This window comes from Capsicum annuum, chromosome 10 (assembly GCF_002878395.1).
Source record: "Capsicum annuum cultivar UCD-10X-F1 chromosome 10, UCD10Xv1.1, whole genome shotgun sequence".
Classification (NCBI taxonomy): Eukaryota; Viridiplantae; Streptophyta; class Magnoliopsida; order Solanales; family Solanaceae; genus Capsicum; species Capsicum annuum.
Genome location: NC_061120.1, coordinates 145,612,472 through 145,635,162, shown reverse-complemented (window position 1 = coordinate 145,635,162; position 22,691 = coordinate 145,612,472). Strand labels below are relative to the sequence as shown.

Here is a 22,691-nt window from a genome sequence, read left to right as displayed (position 1 = left end):
GGTCATTCTCGAAAATAATATGAAAGACGATCAGAAAAAAATTATTTTTAACATCAAAATTGTTTTGATCAAATGATAGAGAGAATGGATGTCATGCATAGGGAGAGCTTTGACACAACTTTAGTATACTGACAAGATTGAAAAAATCAGACACCAAAGAAATTATGACATTATTTCAACATAGTTGGTAGGATTATTATAACTGAAAAAAATTTTAACCCTTGCATTTGAAAGTGAGGATCGATAAACCATAAATTTAATGGTTTACGACATTCGAAAGAATAAGTTAAATATTCTCGGACCAAAATTGGGTGAGTATCTGGAGGTAGGCCGGCTAGGCACTAATGTAATTAAGATTTGGATTTGAGAAGCTATTGATTTGTGCTCTTGATGAATTTTGGAGAGAGTTTTTGAACTGTTTCAGAAAATTACCCCAGTTTAAATGCCGGAGAAATTATTTTGAAATAGTGGAGAGACCGAACCCTAATACAGGGTTGCCTACGTATCTTGTCTCGACAAGAATCAGGTCAAAACGTAGTTCAAGCTTATACACAACTAGTAGCGATGTTGCTAAGATGCATCTTTTAACTGATCTGTATAGACACAATAATGTACAGACACAATAATCTTTTATAGCAAATAAATATATACAGACACAATAATCTTTCAAATATGTATAAGACTACAATGACGTGTCACATAGGTCACGAACCCTTCGGACATAAAGTAGACTAATGATGCATGCACCTAAAAGATGTTATTTTAGCTATAACCTATATTAACTAAGAGTGGATAAACACGGACTTGAATTTCCTATATAAGAAGACATGTAGTCCCACGGCAGTAAAACTTTCGCTCACCCTACGTATACGCCAACTCTCTAAAGTAAGGGATTTGAAAGAATTTTGTAAAAGTACAATGTACAATCCGCGTGTACAAAGTGTGTGAATGTCATTTTTTTGAAATGGAGGGAATATGAACGGAATGTCAATTTAATAAAGCGATAAACAAATAAATAATCTATACAAAATAATAACAAATAAACAATTTATGCCACATAATAAAATAGCGTCAAGACAATTAGTATGAAACAAATTAATATAAAAACATAAATATTTACCTAAGTCTGTAATGGTTAGAACCTTATATCCCCAACAGATTCGTCATTCTGTCATGCCCTATTTTTGTCAAGATTAAACAAAACATGACTTATGGACTCTAAATGAATTAAAGTTCTTTACGGAATCGCTACCTAATTTTTAAGGAAAAATAGGAAACCTATTTATTTACTTAACAAGTATGACTTTATTCTAATCTGCGAAACCAATTTAGATTTTAGGTAAGGGTTCAAATTATTCCGAAGAGAAGGGATTAGGCATCCTTCAGAATCCACAAATGTGGTTTCGGCCAGACTTAGGTTTATTAAGAAAAATAAAGAAAACAAATCAATGCTTATAAATACAAATATAAAATGTGTATTAAAATGATATTAACAATGTGTAAATTGAATATGTTGTCGTAATATGTATGTGTATAAGAAACCTATGACGAAACGAAAAATACAAAAATTGTGTATGAAAAAATAAAAAATTGAATAAAGAAAATTTATTTTAAAGAAAAGATTACACAATATTTTTTAGTCTAACAAAGTGTGAATTATTTGATTAAATTATCTAAATCAATTTAATGTATATATTAACGACCTAGATTTGTCTAACGCATGATGAGGAATGCGTAAATAAGAAATATCCTCCCAACACCTCCAGAATAAAGTTTCACTATGATAATATTTGTACAATTACAAGAATGTAAAATATACAAACATAAAATAAAGTCGAACTCTCCTTTTGAATGTCCTTTTTGTTAAGTATTCCCAAAAACCTGTACGACACTAGTAATAAAAATGTTACTAACAAATAAATAATTATAAAAATAAATTAAAAGGTGTGTATACGTAAAAATATAATTTTTTATTTAAAAATGGGGCTCAGATAAAATTTTGAAATATAAGATTTTTTCATTGCTCAAAAATATTTATTTTTATTAATACGTATTTGTATATGTAAAATCCGTCTTTTTATTTGTGAAGACCTCAAAAATCGACGAAAATTTCTTCATCGACCATGTGTCTATTTTATTCAAATCAGTTTAATAAAGTTAAATGAAGGTTAAAAAATGCAGGATATCAGTCCGAAAATTGGACAGACAGTGGTAAGCAAAAATAATGAGAATACCTAAACATTGATATAAGGTTGTCGAAAAATATAGCAAAATTAATTCTTTGACAGTGAATAGTACAAAATAATGCGAAAAGTAGAAACAATACAAAAATATCATGATATTCGCCAGAATGCTCGGAGCTTCTCGGAGCTTCATCGGAATGCTTTTCTTTTCGAGAAGAAATCAAACCATAATAAGTAAATATATCCAGTCAAATCAACATACATCATAACACATAAACCAGTGAAAGGGAATAATGACGAGCAATAATAAATAGAGAGGAAGCGACGCAACTGCCGAAGCAACATAATATCCATAATAAACAAAAAATGAAAACACCAAAATAGTGACAATAACAGCAGCGGTACAACGGCGTTCGCCGGAGTAACGCCGGATAACAAAAAATTTAGCTAGATTTGTAACAAAATTAAAAAAAAAATAAAGTGCAAAATAGGGAAAGGAAGGCAGCTCATGGCTTCGTTTGGTGGCTGGACAGGTGGGAATCACCGGCAGATTTGGTTTGTGGCGGTGTTCGAATCCGATGGCGTTGGTGGTTGTTTCACCAGCGACAGATCTGGGCGACGGGGAACGGACTGCTCGAGTGGCGGTTTGTGGTTATTGGTGGTTGGATGGTGGAGAAGGCGAAGAGAGAGTGAGGAGAACAAGGGAAGGGGCTCGCCAGAGCTGGGTTGGCCAACGGCAGCCATGGAAGGTGGGAGAGAGAACAGAGAAAGAGTAAGGGAGAAACTGTTGTTTTGGTTTTTTTGTTAGTCTGTCTTTTTGTGTGTGTGTATGTATTGGTGTAGTGTGTGTTAATATGTGTGGTGTATAGATGTGTGATATTTAAAAAGGTCAAAAAAAAAAAAAAAAAAATATTTATTTCTACTTTTTCTTCCAGCATGTGCTATAAATTAGGGAAAGTAGATTAGATAAAATCAATTTGTTTTTTAAAAAGTTAGTAGACCTTGATTTGACTGATTTATTACTGTGTATTAAAATAATTAAATCGATTTATTTTTACAGGTCGTATTAAATAACGTAAAAAATAATAAATGTCGATATATAATTACAGAAAACTATAAATAACAAATAAAAAATATAATTATCTTTAAAGAAAATACATTATGCTATAAATAATTAAAATTATACTATTTAGTAAAAAATTGCAGTGCTATGCTGTGTGGTATGTAAACGACTGTTCAAAAAATGTTAAAATAATAATAAATTGATAAAAATCTTAAAATTTATGAAATTAAAGATAATTATCAATAAATCATGTAAAATTAAAATATGTCAATAAATGAGTAAAAATTATAACATAATGATGATTATCAACAATTTATTAACAATTGCAAAAGATATGTGAAAAATTACATATTATGTCATTTAACGATTAGAGAGCCTAAATGCGTTAATTCTAAGTATGGAGAGCCAAAATTGGGTGTCGACAGTGTGACAATGTTCAAGTCGACACTTCAAGTATCTAAAGTCTCAAAATATTAAACACTTAAGCATTAGATAAGTCCCTATTAGGGAGAGTAGGATTACTAAATAAGAAAGAAGATAATGTCATATCGCTCATCATGCGAGACCATTGCTCCTCTATAGATTTGAATCGATCATCACTTTGTTGCCTCAAACAAGAAACCTCTTGCTCTACTCGTTGTTGCACCTCCGACTCGACACGCTCTTGCTAAACTCTCTATTGATTTTTCTCAAGTATTTTGATGCGCTCTTCGGCAACATGATCGGACACTACAGGCTAATTGCATGGCATATCTTTATACAAGGTTGAAGCTTGAGAGCCCAATCCATACACACATTATTTTTTTGCTCCACCCGCAACATCAAAGTACACACGATTTATATCGAGTTCTTGATCTTCTGATGAATCATCTGTTGATCTCAAAAGAGTAGTAGCTATGACAACCTCCATTTTATCCTAAAAAAATACAAATAATTAGCTAACAAAATAGTATGAAAACAAAAAAAATGGTAGTAGGCAAACTCGAATAGCGACAACCTTTTAATATACAATAAAAAAATATTGGCACGATAAGGGGCCTAAAAGACCTCTCTCAAAGAGCAGGTGTAAAAGCTAAAACAAAAAGTAGAGATCATCTATCGTTGTCATGAAAAAAATAGAGCAGCAGTGTTGACTTCATTAGGATTTCAAGAGAGGCTTGGTAAATTAACATTACAGTATATAGGAAGGTGTTGCTGGTGGATTAGGAGTTCCCAATGATACAAGCCTTATTGTGTGCTTCAATTGCGTCAGTGAGAACTTCATGATAGTTTTTCTAGAACTTTTACGAGAGGTGTAAAAAAGAAAACAGAGGTCCAGTGGAAGATGATGCACCAGTTTGTAAGCGTGAAACCATGAGGGCTGAAAGTGGTTAACCACGATGAACTACACCTAAAATGACAAAGGAAGTTTAGAAAGACCTATAGTCTCTTGGAGTTCATGCAAACTTATCAAAAAATAGAATATGATTTTAAAATATGATACCACTAGTTAAGATAAAGACCCACTCTTGCTGGTACGCTACCATTATTCCAATATCTGCCACAAGTACTTTAATCTTGTTGAAGAAATTGTATTTCAGTAGAAAATGAAGAGAACTATTTGGCTTAAAGAACCCAATATATTGAATATTGAAGTGAGACCAGTCTAAATGGAGTAGACTAGAGTGAGATATCATATAGCAAACTCCAACGAGCTTATGGTTGAGGTTTAATTATTGTATTTTTCCATTGAAACAGTGAGAAGACATGTCATGGTATGCAGAATGCATAATGTATGAATCAATTCTATCTATAAGGTAATTTCAAGGGGTGTATTAACTCATCAATTATAGTCTCTACTCCAACGAGCATTGGTGCAACAGATATCAACAACTGATCCGTCAAGAGTTGGAGAATTAAAGATACTTACATGAAAGATCAGATACTATGATCAAACCAAAGAAAGTTCAAAAAAAATTTCTCTATTTTCTCATAAAAAAAATTGTTTATGACCTGGTCACTATATCATATTTGCTGTTAAATAGCACAAACTGATTTCAAATTTCGTGACTCTATTTTACCATGTAAACAAAAAAAATTATCTTTTAGGTCTTCGATGCTATAGCTTTAGCATAAAGTTACACATACGTTTTACTTTCGATTGAATCAACCAACTGCCACTACTATAAGATACAAACCTTGTTCATCTCATATAAAGATTTGCCGCTTTACACTTTTTACCAGGGAGATTTTAAAATATCTTTTTAACAATATCATAAAAGAACAAGATATCCTGCCAAACATGTAATCATCTGCCATTAAAATCTTATCTGGGATCAAAATCTTATCTGGGATCAAGGGTAAGATTTATCTGGACAGGAATCAAAGCAATCAACAAATACATGGAGATACAGACACAGATTGGTCTGAATTGTAAAACAAAACAAAATAAATGTACTTGTGGACAGTTCATAACAACTAGATCAGAGTGATAAAAAGTTTGTTATCACTAGGGAAAACCTTACTAACTGACCTATAACAGTAAGAACACTAGGGAAAAGGTTGTTACTAATAAAAGGTTTCATGGCATTCTTTAGTTCCTTTTGGTTTCAGTCCTACAATGCAAGGATATCGGATTTTGGCTTGGCAAAACTCAGTCCTTTGGTTAGTCAATCACATGTAACAACACGGGTAATGGGAACTTATGGTTATGCTCTCTTGAGTATGTTCAAACAGGTAAACTTGAAGTCTGTTTATTTTCTATACTCTGCGATTCTACTTCTCTGGAATCACATGTGCTTACAGGTTCAACCATATTTAAAGTCATAATCATCTGAATAAATGTATGTTCATACTTCTATAATCATCTTTTGATAGGACACTTGTACGTGAAAACGATGTCTATGGTTTTTGTGTTGTGTTAGTGGAAATGCTAACAGGTCTACGAGCACTAGACACAAACTACCCAAGCAACCAACATAAACTGGTTGAGTGGATTAATCTTTTCTGGATTGATCTTATAAATAATAACCTGATAGGTATAGGAAAATATCTTAGCCACCATCATTTTGGAGTTCCAACTTTTTGGATACTACTAACACCTATATTGCTCAGACTCTTCGAAAATGTCATCGTGTACATGTCGGATCCTTCCAAAGTAGAGCATTTTGAAGGATCCGACATGAGTGTGGCTACATTTTAGGAAGTTCGAGCAACTTAGACTAGTACTAATCTTACTGAATCTTGTAGGTGTAATTCCACATAAAGTTGGTAACCTTCGACAGTTGAGGGACCTTTCATTGTCTTTCAATAACTTTAATGGATCAATACCTATTGGTATCTTTAATATATCAACCCTCGTATATATTTCACTCACAGGGATCCACATTTCAGGTAATCTACCTTCCACTATAGGACATAGGTTACCTAATGTTATTCAAGGAATGTTCCTAGGTGTAAACTATATTATTGGTGTCTTACCTAGTTCCATCCTAAATATATCTAATATAGGCCTTCTCGATATCCTTGGAAATAATTTTACGGGTTCAATTCCTAAATCGTTAGGAAACTTATGACTACTGAAAATTCTAAACTTGTATGATAACTCCTTCAGAGGTGATCAAATGAGCTTTATTACTTCTTTGGCTAACTGTAAATACTTGAGAAAACTGATGTTGTCTTTTAATCCCCTAAATGCAATGCTTCCCGTATATATTGGCAATCTTTCTTCTCTACAAATGTTTTCGATGGCAGGCTGTAACCTCAAGTGCCATCTTCCAAATGAAATCAGAAATTTGAGGAATTTATCTAGTTTGAGGCTGGAAGATAATAGCTTAACTGGAATGCTCCCGACAACAATAAATGCTAATTTTTCAATATCATATCCTTAAATGCTAATTGATTTGTGCCTCTTAGTGCTCAAAAACATATTCTTTATTGCCGGCAACTCCTCTCCTTTCAACAACACTACTTTCTTCTATCTACATCTACCTCTAAGTTCCATCATCCATCTTTCAATTACTCAAAAATCAATTTAAAATTGAGTTCTAAAATGATAAAGGGCCCAAAATTATTCATTTTAAATCATAATCGAGAAAGAATGGGGAAGAATTTGAGCAAAATCAAAATACCCAATAATTACTTTTTATTCAAATAATTCAAAGAAATGATCTATTCCATAGATATGTCAAAATTGAAACTAAGAACAACAAAGTGAGCTTCAAAATTGAAAACTAACATGCAATAGTTTTGATTGCTGTGATTGTTGAAATTACTTATGTTGAATTAAAAATTCTTACCTCTAAACTCTGTTGAAGACAAGTTAAGATGAAATTGAGATGAGCTCACTTCTACGACTGTTGAAATTACTTTAGTCCAGAACAGAGATTCTGCTACAGAATCAGCTAAAATTGTAAAAGAAATGAAATACCCCTACTTTTTTCTAGCTAATTTCATATCAAGAATGTCTATTATTGACTTCTAAATTGAATAATGGTTATTCCATAAGGAATATTTAAGATTTTCACATTTTGTTATGTGGAAAATTCAATAAACTTTCCATCGAGATAAGATTCGCCTAAATTCAATAACCGAGTCAGAAGTTACGATCATTTTAAATTCCTATTGAAAAATAGCTCCATATTAGTCAATGGCGTGCCGCGCCACAAGAGGAAATGGAATTTAGCAATTTCCAGTCGGTGTCTGTGATTATGGCGCATCGCGCCAGCACTTAACTTCAGAATTGTCCTTTTTCCAGTGTCTCAGCGCAATTTTCCCCATATCACGCCAAAGTTCCAGGTCACGAAGGAAGTGACAATGCGATGGCTCTGCGTCATGCCATCCCTCAATTTCCCAATTTTCAATTTCCAGTGACACGACGCAATAACGTCGCGTCGCGCCAAGGGCCCAGTTCGAAAAAATTTTACTGAAATTAAATAACGCATCCAGGGTTTAAAGGATCGACTTCCCACCCCTAATTAAGCCCTTAAACACATGATTAGCCATTCTTCACCCAAAATACACTCTCTTCTCTGAAAAACCTCTTAAGAACAAGCTAGGATTTTCATAGAAGATCCAATTCCAAGAAAGTTTCTCTGTCAATCTTCACAAAATCACTAACTAAGGTATGCGTAGTATTCATTCATGGACTCCTTTCGTCCATGAAGCCAAAGAATCTCTTTTCTAAGTTTAAGTTTATGGATTTCTTTATGAATTTCATTTTAGGTTTGTTTTGTTTATGTTAAGAATGATCAATTGAATTTAAATTCATGTTGGGTGATCAATTTTATGTGGAATTGATTTGTATAGAAGCATATTCATGTGAACCTATGAATAAACCCTATGAAAATGAAATTAGAGATGAATCATGATGATTAATTGTTGTATAATATTGTCTACATGTGCTATGTCTACCATGTGTTTGATTAAATGCCTAGATGAAGGAACAATACCCAAATAGTATGATATCATGAAATCCCCATGTATGTACAAGTTATGCCTTTCACATGTTTTGATGGAATGCTTTTATAAATGTGTTATGGATTATGATGTTAGTTATATGTTCAAGTAAGTTATGCTTGGTCAGTTTCCTTCCATCGAGTCCTGGGGGTACCTGTACCTGAAATATTAGCTCTGTGCCTAGAGCCATGTCTTGTTTCCATGATTCTCTTAATCAAGCTATGATCCTTAGACTTCAGACAGTCTTATGACTTATGAAATCTCCATGATCTCATGAACTCAGTGAGTTGTCAGATATCAGTAATATTTCATCAGTCAACGAAAATTCAGTAATTCAGTCCCTGTTCAGTTTAGTAAATTATGTTCAATGTCTATTCAGATGGGAGCAGAAATTAGCACCGAGTGAACCCAAGGGTGAGAACTCACCTGTTATGTGAGGGTGTGATTCTTAGAAGCAATCCTTGCGTTCCAGAACTATGTAGCCAGCATAGGTTGAGACATCATAGCCTACTATAAATGGTAGATGAGATGTCTTAGCCTGCTATATGAGGGTTCCCACCATTCTCACTAGAGTTACCTATTATATTAGGGTCACTCACATGTTGTCCTTACCAGTGGCGCGGTATTGACACCTTTCTAAATAGGGCATAGATTTGACCCTTATTCAGCTATAATGCATCATTTAGGGCATGTCGGTTAGATGAATACCTCCCACAGTCTCAGTATTAGTCTCAGTAAAAGAACACAGATAGTTTTTTAAAATTCAGGGCTGTCAGATACAGTCAACTCAGATACAGTACAGAACTTAGATAGTTCCATCAAATTCAGGACTGTCAGATACAGTCACTAATGTTATCAGTTATATTCAGATTCAGTAATCATGTTATCACAATATTATTATCAGTTGTTATGTCCCATGTAGGTATTCTCATGCTCATGATATTTAGTCAGTTATTATTATGGTTCATACATATAAACCCCATGCATTCAACCTACCTCACATGCATACTAGTACATTCAAAGTACTGACACATTTGCACTATTGTGTCATTCCATAGGTTCAGAGACACGAGCTCCAGATCAGCAGTAGATTCCAGTTTCAGCAGTCAGAGTTAGAAGTGAGTCCTCATCATTCGATGACCTGATTATTCCCTATTATCTCATTAACTAGTTTATTAGTTTGAGTTAGTTCGGTACATGTCTCATCAACTCCTTACTCAAAAAGTTTAGTTAGTTATAGGCTTTCTAGACTATCATGTTTCAGACTTTAGTATTTTTAGTTTTTTTTGGTATTTCATACCCCGTTTAGATGTTATGTTTTACTTTAGTTATGTGAACCTTATGTCCTTTCAGTTCATGTTTCCACATTTTTCAGTATTTTATGCAATATATAGATATAGATATCAGTCATGGGTTAGATTATGGTCCTTCAGGGTCATGAGCACCAAGTAGCATTCTGGTTCAGCAAATCGGGGTGTTACAAACTTGGTATCAAAGCCTAAGGTTCAATAGAGTCCTAGGAAGTCTAAAAGCCGCATCTAGTAGAGTCTTGTACAGGAGGCTATAAGGTGTTTTAGGAATAGTTTCCCCTCTTTCAGTATTCATGTCATGCCAGTGAGCATAATGTCAAGTCAATCTCTCAATCTAATCCATTTCTCCCTTTCTTATACAGAACATGCCTCCTAAAAGAAGAAATGGAAATCAGTCAGCCCCTCAGCCCGAAGAACCTTTGGCGAACATATTTCTCATGTAGAATTTCAAACTACATTTACTACTCTTGCTAACTAAGTTGCTGCTCAGAATGAATGACCAGCTGTCGTTCTGGCCAATCCAGTGGCCAATTCAGCAACAACCAGGATTCAGGATTTCACTCGAATATATCTTCCATGCTTTCTCGGGTCTAAGACAGATGATGACCCTTAGGAATTCCTAGATTAGGTGCAGAAGGTGACAGACATCATGGGGGTGACTACTGTTGAGAGTGCTGAGCTAGTTGCATATCAGTTGTAGGATGTTACTCACACTTGGTTCAAGCAGTGGAAGTCAGAGAGGGCAGATGATGTAGGGATAGTTGAGTGGGAGGAGTTTTCATCTTCTTTCCTTGATTGATTCTTTCCCCTAGAGCTTAGGGAAGCTAAGGTGTTAGAATTCATCAACCTCAGGCAGGGCAATATTACAGTAAAAGAGTATTCTCTTAAGTTTACTCTTTAGTGACATGACTTTAGCCAGGCTTATGAATCATGCTGAATAGTAACATGACTTTAGCCAGGCTTATGACTCATGCTCATTAGATTGAGGAGAAAAAGATTAAGATGAGGGAGAAGCAGAATAAGATAGAAAAGACAGGTAGTTTTAACTTCGCTCAGCCTAAGTCAGAAGGAGAAAATCATTCTCAATTTTGTCCTAAGTCATCAGTTCCAGCTCTTTCTTCAGCCAGTGCTCCAGTTCCTAAGTTCTGAGAGGGTAACAGAGCACCAGACTCTAAGACCCAAGGCAGTGTTATCAGTGCCCACACTTATCTCCTTTGCCAGACTTGTGGTAAGCACTATCAGGGTATTTGTAGAGCTGGTAGTTGTATTTGTTTTGGATATGGCAAGCCAGGCCATAGAGTCAGAGACTGTCCTCAGTCGGGTCCTCAAGGTCAACAGAATCGCTCCTCAGCTCAATCTGGTCGCCCAAATCAGAAGGGTGCCACCTCTAGTGATACTAGTGGGAAATGCCCAAATCATTTTTATACTCTTCAGTCTTGACAAGATCAGGATAATTCTCCTAATGTAGTTATTGGTACGTTACAGATCTTTCATGTGCATGCTTATGCTTTGCTAGACCCAGGAGCTCCTTTGTCTTTTATTATAGAAGGTGATTTCAGAATCAGTCCCAAAATCCTAGCAGAGCCCTTTTCAGTCTCTGCCCCAGTGGGTAAAACCATCATAGCCCGGTGGGTATATAGGAACTGCCCGATTATGATATTTTAAAAATTCACTTCAGCAGACTTAGTCAAATTAGAGATGTATGATTTTGATGTTATTCTCGACATGGATTAGCTTCATTCCTGCTATGCCATAGTCGAATACAGAAATAGAATAGTCCAATTTCAGTTCCCAAGTGAACCCATCCTTGAATGGAAGGGTAGTGTATCTACTTTTAGGGGTCAATTTGTTTCCTACTTCGGGCAAAGAAAATGATATCTAAAGGATATGTCTATCATCTCATTCAAGTTAAGGACACTAGTTCCGAAACTCCCAGCCTTGAATCAGTCCCAATAGTGAATGAATATTTAGATGTATTTCTCGAAGATCTTCCAGGAATTTCTCCCAAAAGGGAAATAGACTTCGACATTGAGCTTCTTCCAAATACTCAGCCTACTCTATTTTACTATACAGAATGACACCAGCAAAACTTAGATAACTAAAAGAACAGTTGAAGAATCTCTTAGATAAGGGATTCATCAGGCCCAGTGTTTCTCCGTAGGGCGCTCCAGTATTATTCGCGCTTAAGAAAGACAGTTCTCTCAGAATATGTATAGCTACCACCAACTTAATAAGGTCACGGTCAAGAATAAGTATCCTCTTCCGAAAATCGATGACTTGTTTGACCAACTTTAGGGTGTCAGTTATTTCTCTAAGATAGATCTCAGATCCGGCTATCATCATCTCAGAGTTAGGGAATATGACATTCTGAAAATAGCTTTTCGAACTCGGTATGGTCACTTCAAATTTCTAGTCATGTTATTTGGTCTTACCAAAGCCCCAACCGCTTTCATGGACTTGATGAACCATGTGTTCAAGCAGTATTTTGACGTGTTCGTCATAGTCTTCATAGATGATATTCTAGTCTATTCCCGCAATGAGCGTGATCATGCAGACCATCTCAGGGCAGTACTTTAGACTCTCAAAGATCATCAGCTATTCGCTAAATTTAGTAAGTGGGAATTTTGGCTAAGGTCAGTAGCATTCCTAGGTCATATCATTTCCGGTGATGGCATTAAAGTGGATTCTCTAAAGACCGAAGCAGTAAAAAGCTGGCCTCGCCCTATCTCTCCATCAAATATTAGGAGTTTCTTAGGTTTGACTGGCTATTACAGTTGGTTTATTGAGGGATTTTTTTCTATTGCATTCCCCCATGTCCAGATTAACTCAGAAGAAAGTCAAGTTTCAATGGTTAGATCCTTACGAGAAGAGTTTTTAGGAGTTGAAGACTCGACTCTCCTCAGATCTAGTATTAGCTCTTCCAGATGGTTAAGATGGTTTCGTAGTGTATTGTGATGCATCCAGATTAGGTTTGGGTTGTGTCCTCATGCAACATAGTAAGGTCATAAACTATGCCTCCAGACAACTTAAGCCTCATGAGAAGAATTACCCTACTCATGATCTTGAGTTAGCAGCCATAGTATTTGCTTTGAAGATTTGGAGGCATTATCTATACGGTGTTCATGTAGATGTGTTCACAGATTATTAGAGTGTTTAGTATATCTTTTCTCAAAAAGATCTCAATCTTGGTTAGAGAAAGTGGTTAGAGCTCTTGAAAGATTACGACATAAGTGTTCTCTATCATCTGGGCAAGGCCAACGTAGTGGTCAACGCTCTCAATAGACTATCCATAGGTAGTGTTTCTTATGTTGAGGACAGTAAGACAAAGTTAGCTCAGGAAGTCCATCAGCTTGCCAGACTAGGATTTTGCTTAGTCGATACAGATGAGGGTGATATATGGGTTCAGAGTAGTTCAGAATCATCTCTAGTTTCTGAGGTAAAAGAAAAGCAAGATAGAGATCCCAGCCTTGTCAAGTTAAAAGAGTCAGTTCAGGATCAGAAAGTAGAGGTTTTCTCTCAAGGGGGAGATGGTGTTTTGTGTTGTCAGGGTCATCTCTGTGTTCCAGGTGTAGACGACTTAAGGCAGAAAATTCTTGCAGAAGTTCATGGTGCGCGCTACTCTATTCATCCAAGGGACACAAAGATGTACCGCAATTTGCAGGAAATCTATTGGTAGAGTGGGATGGGGAGAGACATTGTAGAGTTTATGGCTAAGTACTCTATATATCAATAAGTTAATATAGAGCATCAAAAGCCTAGTGGGTCCATGTAGAGGTTCAGTATTCCTACTTGGAAGTGGGTAGTTGTGAACATAGACTTCGTGATGGGTTTGCCTCGAACTCGTCATCAACATGATTTAGTCTGGGTCATTGTAGACAGAATGACCAAATCTGATCATTTCCTTCCAGTTCATACCTCTTATACAGCCGAGGATTATGCCAAACTCTACATCAAGGAGTTGGTCAAATTTCATGGTGTTCCACTATCTATTATCTTAGACAGAGGTACCCATTTCACCTTTCATTTTTGGAAAGTGTTCCAAAAGGGTCTAGGTAACCAAGTTTATCTTAGTATGACCTTTCATCTTTGGATAGATGGTCAAGAATAAAGGACCATTCAGACCTTAGAAGATATGTTAAGAGCGCGTGTAATTGATTTCAATGGAAGTTGGGATTACCACTTGCCTTTGATTGAATTTGTATATAATAACAACTATCATTCCAGTATTCGAATGGTTCCATTCCAAGCTCTCTATGGTAAGAGATGCAGATCTCCAATTAGTTGGTTTGATGTCAGTGAGGCCTCAGACATAGGGCCTGACTTATTATTCGATGCCTTAGAAAAAGTACAGTTGATCAGAGAAAGACTCTGGGCTGGTCAAGCCAATAGAAGTCTTATGCATATGTTCATAGAAAAGATCTCGAATTTGAGATTAGTGACTATGTCTATCTAAAGATCTCTCCCATAAAGGAAGTGAAGAGATTTGGTAAGAAGATAAAGCTCAGTCCCCGATATTTCGGTCCCTTCAAGATTCACAGTCGCAAGCAAGGTAGCCTATGATCTTGAATTGCCTTCAGATTTAGTCACGGTTCATCCGGTCTTTCGTGTCTCTTTGATCAAGAAGTGCATAGGTGACTCATCAGTTGTAGTCCCTATTTAGAGCATTGATGTTTAGAACACTCTCTTATATGAAGAGATTCCAGTCGAAATCTTAGACTATCATACTCGTAGATTGAGGAACAAAGAAGTCCCTCTAGTTAAAGTTCTTTGGCTTAATCAGTCCGTCGAGGGAGCTACTTGGGAAGTAGAGGCATACATGCGTACTAAGTATCCTCACCTCTTCTTCGCCAACTCAAATCAAACTTAAGGTAACAGTTTTCCTTAAGCTTACTTTTTTTCATGTTCAGTGTTCATCACAAACTTGGTATGCAATTTCATGCTCATGTTTCCTTTATAAACTTGGTGTCAAGTACCATTGCATACTCAGTCATGTATTCATGAATCTGTTACACATGCATTAGATTGGCAGTCATGTCAGTCATGAGATCATGTTCCAATTATTTATGTTCAGTATGTACGTCAGTTGTCTTTTCTTCCCTCTCAATCAGTCTCATTCGAGGATGAATGTTCTCAAGGGGGAAATATTGTAATACCCCGTACTTTTTCTTAGATAATTTCATCTCAAGAATGTCTAGTATTTGCTTCTAAATTTAATGATGGTTATTCCATGATGAATCTTCAAGATTTTCACTTTTTGTCATATGGGAAATTCAATAAGCTTTCATCAATATAAGATTCTCCTAAATCTGATAATCGAGTCAGAAGTTATAATTATTTTAAGTTCCTATCGAAAAACAGTGCCTTATTAGTCAGTGGCGCGCCGCGCCACAAGAGGAAATGGAATTTGGCAATTTCCAGTAGGTGTCTGCGATTATGGCGCATCGTGCCAGCACTCAACTTTAGAATTGTCCTTTTTACAGTGTCTCTGCGCGATTTCCCCCGCATTGTGCTAAAGTCCCAGGTCACGAAGGAAGGGGCTCCGCGATGGCTCCGCGTCTGCCATCCCTCAATTTCCTAATTGTCAATTTCCAGTGACACGGCACGATAACGTCGTGTCGCGCCAGAGGCCCAGTTTGGGAAAATTTTACTAGAATTAAATAATGTGTCCAGGGTTAAAAGTCAACTTCCCACCTCTATTTAAGCCCTTAAACACGTGATTCAGCCACTCTTCACCCAAAATATACTCTCTTCTCTCAAAAACCTCTCAAGCACAAGCTAGGGTTTTCATAGAAGATCTAATTCCAAGAAAGTTTCTCCGTTAATCTTCACAAAATCACGAACTAAGGTATGCGTAGTGTTCATTTATTGGCTCCTTCGTCCATGAAGCCGAAGAATCTCTTTTCTAAGTTTAAGTTTATGGATTTCTTTATGAATTCATGTTGGGTTTGTTTTTTTATGTTAAGAATGATCAATTGAATTTAAATCCATGTTGGGTGATCAATTTTATGTGGAATTGATTTGTACAGATGTATATTCATGTAAATCTATGAATAAACCCTAGGATGATGAGATTAGAGATGAATCATGATGATTAATTGTTGTATAGTGTTGTCTACATGTGCTATGCCTACCATGTGTTTGATTAAATGCCTAGATGAAGCAACAATGCCCAACTAGTATGATATCATGAAATCCCCATATATGTACAAGTTATGCCTATCACATTTTTTAATGGAATGATTCTATAAATGTATTATGGATTATGATGTTAGTTATATGTTCAAGTAAGTTATGCTTGGTTAGTTTCCTTCCATCGAGTCCTGGGGGTACCTGTACCCGAAATATTAGCTGTGTCCCTAGAGCCATGTCATGTTTCCACGATACTCTCAATCAAGCTATGATCCTTAGGCTTCATACAGTCTTATGACTCAGGAAATCTCCATGATCTCATGAACTCAGTCATTTGTCAGATATCAGTAATATTCCATCAGTCAATGGAAATTCAGTAATTTAGTCCATGTTCAGTTTCAGTAAATTATGTTCAATGTCTATTCAGATGGGAGAAGAAATTAGCACCGAGTGAACCCAAGGATGAGAACTCACCTGTTATGTGGGGGTGTGATTCTTAGAAGCAATCCTTGCATTCCAGAACTATGTAGCCAACATAGGTTAAGACATCATAGCCTGCTATATGAGGGTAGATGAGGCGGCTTAGCCTGCTATATGAGGGTTCCCACCGTTCTCACTAGAGTTACCTATTATATTAGGGTCACTCACATGTTGTCCTTACCAGTGGTGCAGTATTGACACCCTTCTAATCAGGGCATAGATTGGACCCAATTCAACTATAATGTATTATTTGGGGCATGTTGGTTAGATGACTACCTCCCACAGTCTCAGTATCAGTCTCAGTAAAATAACTCATATAGTTTTTCAGAATTCAAGGCTGTCAGATACAGTCAACTCAGACACAGTACGAAACTTAGATAGTTCCATCAGATTTAGTACTATTAGATATAGTCACTCATGTTATCAGTTATATATAGATTCAGTAATCATGTTATCACAATATTAGTGTCAGTTGTTATGTCCCATGCATGTATTCTCATGCTCATGATAGTTATTCAGTTATTATTATTGTTCATGCATATGAACCCTATGCATTCAGCCTACTTCACATGCATACCAGTACATTTAAAGTACTGACATATTTGCGCTATGGTGTCTTATACCATCGGTTCAGATACACGAGCTCCAGATCAACAGAAGATTCCAGTTTTAGCAGTTAGAGTTAGAAGTGAATCCTCATCATTCGAGGACCTGATTATTCCCTATTATCTCATTAACTAGTAGCAACTAACATGAACTTATTTTATCATATCATGATTGTTAGGAATTTATGAATTTAGCCATTCATAATCATAAATAAATATACCTGTTCTGGTAGGTTTGATAATTCTAAGCTTTGTTCATCCATAGCTTTTTCCTTTGAAATATACCTATTTTTAATAAATGTTCAAAAGTTCATTGTGAAAGAAGAGTGTTTGCTTCAACGCATAAAGGCTTGCTTTCTTTTCTGCCTTTCATGCCTCTATTTATAATGAGAAAATGAATACTTTACATGGTTCTTATGTATTCTTCCTGATGTTACAAAAGTCAAAAAAGAAAGGTTATCCTACTTACATCTATAAAAGCTAATTATGGTAGGTGTCAAAAAGTGTTGACATCTTAAAAAAAGAGAAAATGACTTAAAGTACTAAAAGACAAAAAATCTATTAGTGCTTAAGATTCTACCTATTCAATAATTTACAATTTTCATACAAGAAATTGTGACAGTTATCTACATGTCACTTTCACAATTTAATAGCTTGTCTTTTTATCTCTTTCAATATTATTTCGTGTCTAGCTGGTGTCCTTATCTTCATGGTTGATTTTTCCTTTTATTCTATCTGGACTTCTGGGATAATATTATCTTCTCCATTATATCTTGAACATTGATGGTCTGGATATTTGTGTCCAATTATCTTGCAATATCTTGTTAATAATCCATCTGAAATAAATCATTTCTTAATTGCTCTTGCAGTAGATTGTTTTTCTGGGTTAAGTAACGTCATTATCCATTGTATGACATCTTCCATATCTGTTTGTCGTAGTTCTCTTGAATTTGAATAAATTATTTTATGATCTCTTGAATAATAGCTCCATAGTGGGTTTCCATTGATATAATTATTTGCTAATTCTTGAATAATTGTAGCTAGTCCAATAAGTCATTTATTTGCGTAGAAATCAGGTATCTCAATTCTGGGTATCTCTAGCTGCTGTACAATATCTTCCGGTATAATCATATCTCTGGTTAATCCTATTTTTACAACTTGTATAACTGGTTTGATCTCATCGTATAATATCTCTGCTGGTGCAGTATAAAACTTTACATAAAATAGATTTCCTTTGGTTACTCTTTTATAAGTGGTGAATATTTTATGTAATTCTTCCATAGCTGATAGTTCTTCTCCATCTTGGGTATATATGGTATTTAATAATCCATAGTCGAAATAAGTTTTTATTAAGCTTGGGTTAGTTTTGGGTAGTGCGATTAGCTTGTTATGACCTTGCAATCTTTGGGTTATATAGTTTGTGTTTGGTTCTTGGATATCTGTAGCTCTGGGGTTAAGCTTTAGAAAAGTTTGTACTTTGTAGATTTTTCTATGTATCCTCGTGCTAGATGGTCATAAGATTTTTTATCTTGGTTCAAACTATCTCGATATGTGGTAATTTGTGGGGGTATGTACAAGGGGTCTTTTTGTATTTTTGGTATAAATGGTTTCTCAAATATCTTATTCATGTTCATGTTCTGGTATCTTTGTCCACTAACTCCTTTGCTTGTACCTGTAATTGTAGATTGATAAACGTTATGGGTTTTATGGAGTGTCCCAACATCTCTTTTTAGCTCTGGAATTTTAATGTCTTCCGATTGACATAGCTATGGAATTTTAATGTCTTCCGATCGACATAGCTCTGCACACTGCTGAGTAAGTTGATTTGTAGCTTCATACTTCAGTTTAACTTCATTAGTCTTTAGCTTTTCTATTTCATTACCCATGCTGCCCACTTTCATTGAAAGCGTAGTTAGGGTTTTGAGTATCTTTTCTAAAGCATCATCTTCTATTATATCAGTCTGTGTAGCTTTGTCTTGATATGTAATCTGCAATAACATTTTTGTTAGTACAAATTACTTCAATTGTAAATGTAAAATTTAATATATTCAATACTAGTCTCCGAATCTCTTTTGTTGTAACTAAATTTTGTATTTTCTTTGTTAGCCACCACCGAACTTGGTTATTATCTGTTCTCACTGTAAATTTGTTATATACAATATAGGGTTCAAATGCTAATAAATATTTATATAATGAACATAATTTTTTTCTATTTATTTCCCATTTTATTTCTGTTTCATTAAATGTACCTGAGTAGTATTTGCAATGATTTTTAATTTTTCATTTTCGTATCTATATTTAAGAACTCCTCCATTACTATATTCACTTGCATCTGCTTCTACTATATATGTAAAAATTTTATTTTCATCTGAGAATTGTAATTTTGGTAACTTTTTACAAAGTATTTTTATTTTTTGAATTTGTTTTTTATCTTCTTCGTTGTAATTATATCCTACATCCTTTTTTAATTTTTCTGTAAAGGCTTTAAGTTTTTGGCTAATTTTGGTATGTATTCTCTTAGTTTACTAATCCTAAAAATGATTGTAATTTCATTTTTGTATCTAATTCTTCTTTTGAATTTATTATTTTTTGTACTATATGTTGTTGCATTTTTACTCCACTTTTATCTATTTGTATTCCTAAAAACTCTATCTGGTTTTTCATAATTTCGGCTTTCTTTTCACTTGTAATACCCCATAAAATCCTAAGTCCGAAATTCAGCTCGTTTAGCTCTTAAAGCTCTTTAAAAGATTCAACGCTTAGAAAATTTTGGCAAGTATTCCAACACTTAGCCTATTTTAAGCCTCCGAACTTCATGGATTTATTTTACGACCTTTTCAACCTCCGTTTTTGGATTTTCAAGTTGCGTTGTGATCGGGGAAGTCAAGAGTACATCCCAGGTAAATTTCAGAATTTTTGGAGTAGCGTAAGGGCACGTTTGGGTGCCCAAAACAGTGGCACCATGCGATTAGCATGCGTCGCATGCTCTATAGCATGCTCCAGAAATTTTCAGCATTTCAGGGTCAACTTCAACCAATCATATCTTTCTGTATATACTTAACTGTGAGAGCTGCTATATATTAATGGAAAGCTCTTTGAGTCCTCTTTCCAATGCAATTAATTTCGTCCAATTTGAATATCGAAGTAAAAAGTTATGATCAATGTACTTCAGCCTATCAGAAGTCAACAGAGGGACAACTGCGTCTTTCTCTCTTTCTTTAGGGGCATTTTGGTCATCTTCCACCCCTATATATACCCCTTAACACCGAATTAAGCCTTCTTTTCAAAAAAATGTACTCTTTTTCTCTAATTTCTCTCAAGAACAATAAAAGGGGTTTTCAATTGAGGATCCAAATTCAAGAATTTTCTCCGTTAATCTTCATAAAATCAAGAATTAAGGTATGCGTAGTGTTCATCCATGGAGCTCAAGAATCAAGTTTTAAATTATGTATTGTGAATACTTTGTTGTGGTATGATTATGTTCATGTTGATGGTTGTTGTATGGTTTCAAGTTGGGCTTTTTATGTATTTTCATGAAGCTATGTTAGTATGTAAGTTGAAATCTATGAAATTAGTTGTTTATGATATCTATATTGTTAGATGTTGATAATCAAGTTGTTGATGTTGAATGATTCCCAAGTTGGAATCTTTATATGTTATTATGAATCTATGACACCATGTGAGTTGAAAACATGTAAAACTTGATTGTTCATGATGTAAAATCTTATGGTTTCACCTATGCCTAAATTGTGCATGCAAGGTGTTCCATGAAATGTCTAGAATAATAATAATCATGTTTTCATGACTTAAGAGTACCAAGTAACAAGTCCATGCTCTATGTTTTATGATTCAACATGAATTTCATGTTATTGATGTATTGTGGTGGTGATATGTAGTGAACATGATGTTGAAGTTAAGAAAGTACTTCCATGTTGAATGTATCCCCTCCCACGTATGAAATGTTGAGAACCATTTGTAGTATTGAATCCCCTACTTATGATATAATGAATTGTGGACTCTATTCCTATGAACAAGTCAGTCATGTGTATCAGTTTCTTTCCATCAAGTACTGGGGGTACTTGTACCCGAAAAATATAGCTGTGTGCCTAGAGCCATGTCATGTTTTCACGATATCCATAGTCAAGCCATGTTCCATAGAACTCAGTCAGTCATGTGACTCAGGAAAAATGTAGTAACTCAGTATTCTCAGAAATCTCATGAACTCAGTCAGTCGTAAGTAGTATTTCGTCAGTCAACGGAACTCAGTAACTCAGCTCAGTATTCATGTTCAGTGTCTATTCAGATGGGAGTAGGATTCAGCACTGAGAAAACCCCAGAATGGGAATCCACACTGCCAGATTGAGGGTGAGATTCCTAGAAGCAATCCTTGCATTCCAGAACTATGTAGCCAGCATAGGTTGGGACATCAACACTACTAACTTTAGAGTTGATGAAGCGGATACCCTCCGTTCTCTTATGGGGACACTACCAGATTTAAGGGTCACTCACAGCTTGTCTTTACCCGTGGCACGTTATTGGCACCCTTCCAATCAGGGTACAGATTGGACCCCGATTTAGTTATTGAAGCACATTCGAGGCTGTCGGTTAGATGAATTCTCCCACAGTTACAGTTTCAGTATCAGTCTCAGTAAAAGAACTCAGATAGTTCATCAGACTATCAGAACTGTCAGATACAGTCAACTCAGTTACAGTACGAAACTCAGTTAGTTCCACCAATATCAGACTCTCAGTTACAGTCACTTATGTTATCAGTTATTAGTATCATGTTATGACAGTTTTAGTCTCGTAATCATGTATGTATTCTCACGTTCATATTAGTCAGTTAGTATAGTTCATGTATATGAACCCTTTGCATATAGCGTACCTCACTCGTATACTCAGTACATTCAGTTGTACTGACGCATTTGTGCTATGGTGCTTTCTCTTATGTTACACCATAGGTTCAGAGGCACGAGCTTCGGAGCAGTAATAGTTGACCAGTTCCAACTTTCAGCGTCAGTGGTGAGTCCTCATCATGCGAGGACAAATGTTGGCTTGTCATTTCAGTACTCAATTTTATTTTATTATTTTATTTCAGTTTTCTAGACGGAGTTAGTTGGGGATATGTCCCATTCAACTCCTTATTCAGACAGTTAGAGGCTTTCAGACGATTACAGTATCTTCAGATTTAGACTTCAGTATTTTTAGTTGTTTTGGTATTGTGATACCCTTTTCAGATATTATGTTTCATTCAGTATTGAAACTTATGGCCTTACATTATTACGTATTCTGCATTCATGCTCTATATTATGTAGTGTATAGGTACAGATATCAGTCATGGGTTAGCTTATGGTCCTTCGGGGTCATGGGCACCATGTAGCGTTCCGATTACCAGAATCGGGTGTTACATCACTTAAACTTATTCTCAATTTTTGTATTATATCTGTAAATTGTTCTAATAATTTTAAATGTTCCTCTTTAGTTT

At 35.3% G+C, this 22,691-nt stretch overlaps 1 protein-coding gene and 1 long non-coding RNA gene across 3 annotated transcripts; one reads left to right on the top strand and one right to left on the bottom strand.

The window, feature by feature from the left end:
* Positions 1-3,581: 3,581 nt before the first annotated feature.
* On the bottom strand, positions 3,582-7,712 carry LOC124888140. Its single transcript, XR_007046183.1, has 2 exons — positions 7,524-7,712; positions 3,582-4,162 (listed from the first exon to the last, which is right to left on the bottom strand). It is a non-coding gene; the product is annotated as an uncharacterized LOC124888140 (long non-coding RNA).
* LOC124888139 (receptor-like protein kinase HERK 1) lies at positions 5,609-22,392 on the top strand. Of its 2 annotated transcripts, XM_047398564.1 has the most exons (3): positions 5,627-5,961; positions 9,741-9,800; positions 22,168-22,392. In XM_047398564.1, the coding sequence occupies exons 1-3, from the start codon at positions 5,809-5,811 to the stop codon at positions 22,201-22,203; spliced, it is 249 nt and encodes an 82-aa protein (XP_047254520.1). In that variant the 5' UTR covers positions 5,627-5,808; the 3' UTR covers positions 22,204-22,392. The 2 variants fall into 2 exon arrangements, 1 of the variants encoding a protein (XP_047254520.1); XR_007046182.1 differs by lacking the exons at positions 9,741-9,800; positions 22,168-22,392 and adding an exon at positions 18,891-19,160 and having other exon boundaries at positions 5,609-5,961.
* The last annotated feature ends 299 nt before the right edge of the window (positions 22,393-22,691 follow it).